The sequence below is a fragment of the Astatotilapia calliptera genome, chromosome 2 (genome assembly GCF_964374335.1).
Source record: "Astatotilapia calliptera chromosome 2, fAstCal68.1, whole genome shotgun sequence".
Lineage (NCBI taxonomy): Eukaryota > Metazoa > Chordata > Actinopteri > Cichliformes > Cichlidae > Astatotilapia > Astatotilapia calliptera.
The window spans coordinates 3,638,845-3,649,490 of NC_137423.1; the positions used below are offsets into that span (position 1 = coordinate 3,638,845).

The 10,646-nt window shown below is 36.3% G+C and overlaps 2 protein-coding genes across 3 annotated transcripts; both read right to left on the reverse strand.

The window, feature by feature from the left end:
- Nucleotides 1–1,219: 1,219 nt before the first annotated feature.
- Nucleotides 1,220–3,639, reverse strand: LOC145420448 (uncharacterized). Of its 2 annotated transcripts, none has more exons than XM_080289713.1 (6): nt 3,458–3,637; nt 3,034–3,342; nt 2,498–2,845; nt 2,200–2,322; nt 2,052–2,107; nt 1,220–1,966 (listed from the first exon to the last, which is right to left on the reverse strand). In XM_080289713.1, the coding sequence occupies exons 1-6, from the start codon at nt 3,498–3,500 to the stop codon at nt 1,844–1,846; spliced, it is 1,002 nt and encodes a 333-aa protein (XP_080145839.1). In that variant the 5' UTR covers nt 3,501–3,637; the 3' UTR covers nt 1,220–1,843. The 2 variants fall into 2 exon arrangements, with proteins under 2 accessions (XP_080145839.1, XP_080145840.1); XM_080289714.1 differs by having other exon boundaries at nt 1,638–1,966; nt 2,510–2,845; nt 3,458–3,639.
- Nucleotides 3,640–7,911: 4,272 nt separating this feature from the next.
- Nucleotides 7,912–10,170, reverse strand: LOC113009460 (hemicentin-1-like). Its single transcript, XM_080304361.1, has 6 exons — nt 9,724–10,170; nt 9,304–9,633; nt 8,852–9,208; nt 8,608–8,727; nt 8,397–8,440; nt 7,912–8,302 (listed from the first exon to the last, which is right to left on the reverse strand). The coding sequence occupies exons 1-6, from the start codon at nt 9,812–9,814 to the stop codon at nt 8,168–8,170; spliced, it is 1,077 nt and encodes a 358-aa protein (XP_080160487.1). The 5' UTR covers nt 9,815–10,170; the 3' UTR covers nt 7,912–8,167.
- Between the last annotated feature and the right edge of the window lie 476 nt (nt 10,171–10,646).

The following is a 10,646-nucleotide window of genomic DNA, read 5'->3' on the forward strand; positions in this document are numbered from 1 at the left end:
AAATCTGGAGGTGTGGGACCTGATTGACCTTAGGTGCCTACCCAAAGGCACTTAGTCAAACAGGTGGTGAAGGATCACCTGTGATGGCTCAGGTTGTCCGGAGACAGATCTGAGCGTGTCCTCCAGGGAGACCAGTTCTCTATTGAGTGGCGTTAATTACCTTCTGCCAGGCTTCCTGGTCTCAGTTGCGGCCCTGTGTACCAAGCACCCAGGCAGAAGGAGAGCACGCTCTCCACCAGCGACTTCTGGGCCAGGTTATTCTTCCACAGGACAGGGAGGATGAGTAGCTGCTGCTGGGCCTTCTTAATTAGAGCTTTGGTTGTTGTGGGTCCAGGTGAAATAATTGGAGATGTGGTTGGATTGGTGTACAGTCATATGTGTACAACACGTAGAGGAGGGGGCTGAGAACAGAGCCGTGTGGTTATCCGGTGCTGAGTAACAGTGGGGCAAGAGATGTGGGGTCCTGGGAGTCTGACTGATTGAGACCAGTGAGTAGGAAATCTTTGACCCAGGAGGAGATGCAGGGAGAATCTGAAGCTGGTCCAGTTTGGTGGTAAGGAAGTCTGGGATTAAAGTGTTGAATGCTGAGCTGTCATCCATGAAGAGCATCCTTACATAGCTCTTCGTGTTCTCCAGATGGCTCAGTGATCTGTGAAGGGTGATGGAGACAGTGACAGCATCCTCTGTGGGCCCGTTTGCTCTGTAAGCAAACTGGTGGGGGTCGAGGGAGGGGGCTAGGCAGGCTCTGATGTGCTGAGCAGTATCCGTTTAAAACATTTCATAACTAATCCTCTCCAGACTTCATGTTTGTAGAGGGAGAGTGGGTTGAGCTGAAGGTGTGTGTGTGTGTGTGTGTGTGTGTGTGTGTGTGTGTGTGTGTGTGTTGGATGAATGTCTACACCTGATAGGCCTGGTTGTCTGTGAGGAAGCTCTCGATGCTCATCTCGTAGGCCTCTTTTAGTTAATTAAAGAAAATGCATCACACTTAAGTTGACAGTCAAAAACCTGCACTGTATGTTGCTCTGTCCATCACCATCACTCAGATTGTGAGAAAAATGTTTTAAGAAATTCACAAAAGTTGACACTCTGGACCTTTAGGAGGAGAATGCTACTCTTAATCGAGTGTAACTACTGGCAAGGATGACAACAAAAAAGCCAATGTAATGTAATGTAAATCATTTTTCTCCTGGTTTGCCGTTAATATTTAACTGTAAAATAGTTTTTAATAAACAAGACAATGTGTTATTTATTTCAAAGCAGCTTACATTGACTGAGAGGTTTCCAAAATGCAAACTTCATAGCTAATTAACATCAAAAATAACATCTATATCAACTTTTAAAAAATTAACCACAATCAATATTAAGTAAAATCTTCACGAAATAATTAGTGAGTTGAATTTTGGGTTTAATATGGCTTTAATATCATTGCATAACAGTATGTTTGTCTGTTAAGAAAGAATAGAAGCTTTCTAGTCACTAATTTCTAATCTGAAGAAGAAGCAAATTAGGAAAGACTTTTTTCCATGGACAATAAGGAGATTAATCTGTGTCTGTGATTTTAACACCATGACTATTTATAACTGTTTATTACTTTGTACAAAAACATGCATACATATAGAAATGATTATTGTGAAACATCACAATAAAAACATTTTATTTTTCAAACTTAAAAACATTCAGTTGTTTGCATCTGTTGTTTATTTATTATCTTTGCATGTAAGCTATGACAAAAACCTAAAAAATACAATTCATATTTTCTTTCAGTTTGTCCAAATGATAAATTAAATTTATACAAAACACTTTGTATAAACATTTGTATCCACATTGATGAGTTTGATAGATGTCAATCCAGTACAAGGGCCCTGGCATCGGTGTAGATGCACCCTGCAGGTTTTGTATCTCTTGTCCTTGATTTGCTCACTTTTTTAAAAGTTGCTAGAGAATAAACCACCGAGTCCTCATCCACCTGAGGAAGCATCACATATTAATATTTACACATACAGACATTAAAATATTCTTATAGCTCAGAGTTATATTTTATGTATCTTTACCTGCAGATTTTCTTGACCACCATTTCCAATGACATTTGTTTGCAGGCCAACAGCAGCTATATTGTCACATAAAAGCAGAGAACTGAAATTAGTTTACTTTTGCAAGTATTATTTGATACATTGATGCACAGTATGAGTGACTGCTTACCATTACAATCCATATATGGTTGCGTCTTCGGGTTCTTGATTGAATAAATTAGAGAGGCTATAACAATCAGACTTATAGCCAAAGCAGCACATAAAAGATAGAGAACGGTATTGTTCCTGTTGACTGCTGACACAAAATGAAAATAATTAGCCTTAAACATTATTAAAATGGTTGTTAAAAGTATTTTTTAGTTATTTGATTAATCATGTTTAGATTAATATTAGATTCAAAACTAAAATCAAATCAAATGCACAAATATTATAATTTTCTCCATTATATAAAAATATGATGTACTCGCCTTCAGTATCACCTTTTGTTGTATCTTCAGAAAATGGCTCCACACATGTGGCCGTGGCACAGTAATACGTCTGAGAATCAAAGGTGCTGAAGTTTCTCAAGTAGCTGGAGAAGCATTTCGTTGTTGATAGTCCATCCAAGTTCTTTTCATATTCAGCTCCACCATTTGTATGAGTATGATTCAAACTGGAGTGAAATTTATGTGATTTGGCATTCAAACAAAACACAGTATCAGCTGCTGGACATGCTTTATCCTGGCAGTCATGGAGGACTGAACACTGCAGCATGAATGTAGGTTTCTCATGGACAGGATCAGATGGAGGAGCTGTAGTGAAAGCTGGTTTTGGTCCTGACAAACACATCAATCATTCAATTATTAAAAAACAAATTACAAATGTAATTATTTAAACAGTCCTTTTATTTACACATGAATAAATGTGTAAACACAAGCAAAAACTTTATACATGTTTTTTAAATTAGTAAACTATGTAAAGTCCCAAATTTTTGTAGGACCTAAAGGCGTTCTTGTGTACTTACCTTCAACTTTCAGGAATATTCCATTCAAAATTTTAAAGTCTTGTTTTCCTGTTTTCATACAGAAGTAAACTCCTGTATCACTTTGCCGTGCTTTTGTAATATACAGAACAAATGCTCCAGGTTCTGTTGCAGTTCTAATGCGCTGATCAACACTCTCAAAGCTAAATGACCTTCCTAAGATTTTAGCAAAGTCTCCAGAAACAAGCTTAATCCAAAACAAGGTTCCTACTTCCCTACGGGGGCACGTCAGTTTCATCTCCTTTCCAACAGGAACAATCTTTGTCTTGAAAATCTGTTCATCTGAGCCACCTGAGGAAAAAAATCATACCTGTCAGTATGATCCAACACACAGAATCACCCGAATCCTCTTCTAAGTTTTCTGACTGTAAGACATTTTTAGTACAGGCAATCTACATATACTTACGTCCAATACTAAGCATCAGATATAAATAAAATATATTCCTCATTTCTGGTCTTTCCTCTTGGTACTGCTGTATTAAAAACCTGGTGAAATGATTTGTCTAAATATAATCACATGAAGTGGGAGGAAACTATTTCAGAAGAACCTGATTGGCTTCTCATTGTGTTGGTATTCCACTGCGTCGTGGAAACAACATCAACCACCTTTCCAACCTAAGCACATGAAACAACACCAATTGTAGGCTCTGTCATCTTATGTTTGGTTCTTGTTGCAGGTTTCTCAAACTGAAACTTATAGAAAGATAAGAGATAGCAGATTTGTTTATATTGTATCACCTGGAAAGAAATGTACAAAAAACATTTTTTTCAGGTCATTTATGCTGATCGACACAGTGGTGCAAGTGCAATGTTGACATACTTCAAGGGGGAACTAGACCCTGTCTTAAAGAACTGCCTGTGTTCCCACCACATTTGTCCAGGTTTCCTCACAGACAGGTCGTGATGTTCTTTGAAAGACTGAAATGGTAAAATCACATACAAGTGATTATAAGGAACAGAGATCATACAAAGGTCACAATGTATCCAGTCTGAGGTTACCTTGACACAGACATTAAATCTGCACCCACAACCACACTGCACTGTAAGGCAACAAAAGAATCTATAAACTACCCTCATGGCCGGACCTTAATCCACGAGGCCTGGCTGGGCCTACACAACCTGGGCCTACAGCTTGCAGAGATGGTTAGGGGTCTGGTGCTTTGTAGATCAGGAAGGAGTCAAGGGCGGAGGACCTGGTGGTCCAATCCCCAATTGACAAATATGGCTATGCTGACAATAAACATAGATGAACAAGTTAGAATCCATTTATTCTAAAATAGATAACTCTAAACTAACTGCAAAGTTAACTAAAACAGATATCAATAGTTGGGTGCCATAAGCTTATAAAAGCACTGGGCGTGTCAATTCAGTGGGTGCAGAAAACACAGTCCAAGGTCCACTCACACCCACTTGATCATCTTAGGTTGTAAGGGTTAACCCTAAACAATAAATTCCAACATTCCAGAATATTCCTGCCATTTTTAGTTTCAATAAAATATCATGAAATTGTGATGGCTGTAAGGTTCTCATGACGTAGATAAAAGAGGAGAAGATATTGTGCAATAGTAAATATTTTTCTCCAGAAATAAGTACTGTAAAACTTGAAAGAAGGCCCAGGTCTAAATTGACCTGCATCTTATTATGAAGGCATGGAATATGAATAGTATGTAATGTCTAATGGATTATTGCAAAAGTAAAAATTGGAAGTTTAACATCTCATTCACATATGCATCGTATTCAGCAAGCTTCTTGCCATTTCTCATCCACTGTCCACTCTGCTCAGACTGCAGCTCTCTTCACCCCTGCTTCTTAGACCTGAAAGCCATTTCAGCTGCTCTGCTTCAGATTTGATTCTTTATTCATTTGGATTAGCAAGTCACACTCTGGACTCTATGCTCAACTTTGCTTTGAACAGCCAGAAAACTGCACTGATCTGCATGTCCAGCCACAAGCTCTGCTATGCTCAGCCCTATTCTGTCCTGGATAAACATCACATTCAACACCAGCAGCCCAGTAGAAGTTATTATCTTTTATGCAACTGCAGTCTCCCTTTTATTTATCTGCAAGTGCATTCACAACATTTTCAGAAAACCTGACCCCCAACCTTGAGGTCAAGGTCACTGAGATTTAAAGTCATCCAAGATTTGTGGTAGAAAAATCTAAAGTATTAATTTGAAAATCCTACATCACTTCATTCTCGAGTCATCGCATTCACAAGATTTTCAAAATAATTTGACCTTTGACCTTGAGGTTGAGGTCGACATTTGAACTCATTCAAAATTTTCAGTAGATACACCTATGTTATCTATTGGTTCATTATTGAATTATCGCATTCTCAGACTTGGGTGTCCACATTGCCCGCTTGGACAGCAGGGTAATGTCAATACTCCATCAGCCTTTTGCAGCTGAGGGGTAAAAACAAAAAATACATTTTCCCTTATTTTTTTTTGCATAATTTGCCTTTTCTTTGTGTGACAAACACAATTCATAGTCTTCATTGTCTTGCAATACATGAAAACTTAAGCATTTCTGTGGTTGGGCTTTCAAATAAAGGTGTGAATAGAAAAGCGACTTTTCTTTTCTTTAATCTCAGGAAGCTGGGCCTGCAGTACCGTTTTATCAATTCATAGCATAACAAACAGCTTACAAGAGCATCAAGGAGGTAGAACAGGAAAGAAAACATCTCCTTGTCACATTCTTCACTGGTCTCTGTGGCAATGTTTTAATTATTGCCAAAGAACTGGCTATGCTTTACTTAGCACAAATATGGATGGGCAGCTTGTCAAAATTAATAATCAGTGACCTAGTAATGCAGTTGCATGACTGTTGCATGCAACTGCATTACTTTGTGATATATATTGGTAAAAAAGACACCAGTGGTTTCAAAGTTTTTTTTGTAACAGGTTTGTAAGAAAGACTTTGACTTGGGAAATGGTGTTTGGGTGGATGTTTTTCATTTTTATTATAATGCACAAAGAATAGTCACCTGACATTGGATGGAAGACCAGGGCCCCATACTATGAAGCTTGTTCAGCATACCCAAGACATCTTTTCATCATCTGGATTCATTTATCCTAACACTGGCAGTCATGATAATCGGTCACACGAAGCTGGTTATCAGCTCGCTAATCTAACCCAGGGTTTCCCTTGTGCATTCACGTGAAAGTGGTGGTGATGCTGCCAATAATCTATCAAAATTATGTTTCACAGGTTACATGACTTTTTTTTACCACAGCAATTTATCCTAATGCTTGCCACCTACTCAAGAGGCATTATCAGACAGTGATTAGTAGCTGCAATCCAGCAGTAGATTAGAATAAAGTATAAGACAAATAAAGTATAATAACATTAGTGGAATCTAAAGTATCTTTGCTGATCTTTGAAAAAATAATGTAAATCTGTTACATTATTCTATTAACACCCACCAAACTCAATCTTAAATCCTTATTTTATGAAATATTGTGGTTACAAAAGCTGATAGCACTTTATATTAATGTCACACTATTAAGCATTGCTAAGGTATTAGTAAAGTATTAACAAGTGCTACATTCATCATTGATATAGTATTACCCCTCCTTACTATGTTATATATGAATACAAACGCATTATTATGACTATGATGACAGTCAATAAACTTCTACTATTGACATCCATTGATGTGCCTTTTCAATGTCACACTAAGCCTTTTCATAGATGTTGATTTATTAATAATACCCCATGTTTTCAGAAGGTGGAGGGCACGTTTTCTCTACAGAAACAGTTATGTGTGAGGGAATGCAGAGTGGTCTGTCTCTCCTGCTGCTTTGAGCATGTACATGACAAAAGAATTTCCCTCGGGATAAATAAAGTTATTCTTATTCTTATCTTCAAGATGGTGTGGGTTCTTGAGCTAAAAAGTTAGCAGCTGAGTGATGGATTTAGAGTAGAAATGTCCCCAGCTTCTCACAGACAGTTTACAAAATTTGTACATCAACAAACACTGTCGAGCTGTCCAGTTCATTCATTCATACAAACTTGCACAAACCCTTGGTACTTTCTGTCACAACGTCTCTCAGAGCAGGCCATCGATCACAACCACATTCACTTCACCCTACAAAGTTCTTTACAATAAAACAGAAAATCAACCTCACCAACATAAAAACAAACCATATATAATGCAAATGCTTTTTTTAAAACTTATTAAACACCTTGCACTCCTTTTAACATGAGTTTTAAAACTTTCTCTAAATATAACCATTGTTATTTTACATTTTAACATGGATTTTAACATTTTTAATATTTCAACACATTTTAATAGTTTTCAGTTTTACCTGGTTTCAAACTAGTAAGTTGATTAATTAAAACAAATAAACCAGTTACAGAAAATCAGGAAAATATAAAATAACAAACAAAAAAAATCCACATGTACTAAATAAATCAATAGGCTAATGCATAATAAACCATGTTTGTTTATAAATAATCTATATTCATATGTATCATTTTGATAACAACAATGCTAATATTTGTATATAAAAAATATTACATTTATTAATTGTGTAAATTCCCTGCACCTCTCATGCGCGTCCACATGACGTCCAAAATATGTACTCAGTCCAAAGTTAAAATGTTGAACGTCAAATTGGGTCAGGGCTGGACGTCAAAATCATGGACCAAGTTTAGACGTCGTACAGATGTCCAGAATTGGTGATTGACCAATGGACCCAATATAGACATGAGCTATTGGACGTCTGTCTGACGTCCAATATTTTGTGGTTCACATAGGTCAATTTTGTTGAAGTGTTTTAAATTGCACTGATGCATTAAAGAATGGTTAAGATGATGAAATATGCATGTTAAACAAAAGAAAGATGGGAAGCCCCCTTTGCAAGTAAGTAAGCATTTATTTAAATATATAGCGTCATAGTATATCAGCAAAATGTATATTTTACACTTCCAAAAGAGCATTAAAAATACAAACTAGACAATAACACAATGTGATGTTAAAATCATACATGTTATTATAATATAATTTGTGGGTTTCAAAAGTAAAATAGAAGACATATGTTGTATGACATTGTTGTTTGTCATACAAACATTTGTAATTGGTAATATCACTTAAAATTCAGTTTAAAAATAGTTATTTTACTGCAGAAGCACTGACATCAGAGTAGACTGTTGCTTCCTCTTCTGCTTTTTCATTTCTTCTCACTAGTTTGCCACTTTTCTTTATGGTGAAAGTTGCTACTGAATAAACCATCGAGTTCTCGCCTCTCTGAGGAAATACATACAATTTATGGAGATAAATAAAGTGAAAAAAAAAATTTCAAATGCCATTAATTTATCTTTGTTTCTGATTTACACCTTACCTCCTGATTCTCGTGATTGCCGCTGGTTGTTCCAAGATCTGTGTCTGAAACAAAAAAAAATTAAGATGAAAGACACTCTTGGCTGATTTTAAAAAACAACTATGTAAATCAATTCAATTCAGTTTTATTTAAAATCACAACAACAGTCACCTCAAGCTTAATCAAGTGACGCTTTTGCAAAATAACGTTAGATAGAGAAGGGAGAACTTACCAGGGCAGCAAACACTTAATTTCTTGATGAGGTAGGCTATAACAAGTAGACTTGTAGCCAGTGCAGCAGATAACACAAAGAGAACTGTATTGGCCTTCTGCAAGTCCCATGTGCTGGGCCCTGGAAAAATATAAGAATCCCATCATTAGGATTTTTGTTGTTGTTGTTACATTAGAAATTTGACAAATGTATTCAGCTGATATTAATATATTCTGAATTGTTTGATAAACGTTGGACATTTTACCCTTAACGTTCAGCTTTGTTCCATTTCCAAAAACGATCTGTCCACATGTGGCCACAGCACAGTAGTAAGACCCAGCATCAGCAGTGTTGACGTTCTTGGAGAAGCTATAGTCACATTTGTATTGCGAAGGATCCTCGGCACTCTTGTTACATTCATCACCAGTATTTCCATGAGCATAGATTAGACTGGGTTGAGACTGGTCTGTTCCAGCTCTGAACCAAAACACACTGTGATTTCCAGAACAAGTTTTCTTCTCAGTGTTAGAGAGGAGTGAACACTGCAGAGCCACTGGATCTCCTTGATAGACATGATCAGATGGAGGCATTTGAAAAATGTCAGTGACATCAGGTTCTAGTTCTGGAAAATATAAAAGACGAAATAGTTAAAATATTTCATTCACTTCACCGAGAAAAATAAATATTAGATTTTTCGAAAAAATAAAACATATTGACCTTTAATTGTAAGAAACGTTCCTTTTAAAAATGTCATAGCAAGCTGCCTGACTTTTATACAGTAGTAAAGGCCAATGTCACTAAGATTAACTTTACTTATTTCAAGAGTAAAAGTTCCAGGCTCTTGTTTTGCTGTAATATGGGGAGTTTTGTTAACACCATTATAGTCAAAGGTGAATGTTCCTCCCAAGAATTCAGCTGAGCTTCCAGAAACTATCCTTATCCAGTACATGGTTTCTTTGTACTCAGCTACTCGGCGTGGGCATTTCAGAGTCACATAATCTCCAACAACTAAACTCTTTGTTTCAAAGAATAGATCATCTGTGCATCCTGAAAATAAAATGTGAAAAAAGCAGTGAGAGATAGATTTGTAAGTGCTAAATTGTACAAATATATGAATAAATAAATAAATAAACTTACTACCAACTCTGACGCTCAGCAGTATGTAAAATATTATCAGCATTTTCTGATTAATCCACTTGCAGCTCATTTCTATTAAAGCACACAGCATTTAAAACATATTATAAGATGATGCAACTTAATATAATCACATCAAGTGGGAGGGAACAATTTTAGAACAATCTGATTGGCTTTTTATTACGTTAGTGCTTCACTGCACTACCACAGTGGAAATAATATCAACCATCTTTCCAGTCTAAACATATGAAACAACACCATCAACATGCTTTTTTTTATGGTGGGTTTCTTCATTTCTGAGGGCGTAAACGTAAGAGATGACACAGTAAACTAAAACACAAAAACAGAATTGTCTGGATATTTTCTAGAATATAGAGGCAACAGACTTTATCTTACCTAACATGGTCAAGCTATTTAGGACTCATAAAATTGTTACCATTATTAGCATGACCCACGATCATAACATAAATAAGTGAGGAACTTTTTAAAGCATTTATTGCTTTGAAAAGTATAATTTAACATTTAGGCTGGCCTTGGTTTATGCTTAACCTTAAGCTAAGGAGTACTTTCTTAAGGTTAGGAAACACATTGTAATGGTAAATTAACCGTTACAATATTGCTGTAACAATATCAATGATCTAATTCAACAATTTAATGTTGTAAAGAACATGTGATATAAATACAGTGGGGCAAAAAAGTATTTAGTCAGCCACCGATTGTGCAAGTTCCCCCACCTAAAATGATGACAGAGGTCAGTAATTTGCACCAGAGGTACACTTCAACTGTGAGAGACAGAATGTGAAAAAAAAAATCCATGAATCCACATGGTAGGATTTGTAAAGAATTTATTCGTAAATCAGGGTGGAAAATAAGTATTTGGTCAATAACAAAAATACAACTCAATACTTTGTAACATAACCTTTGTT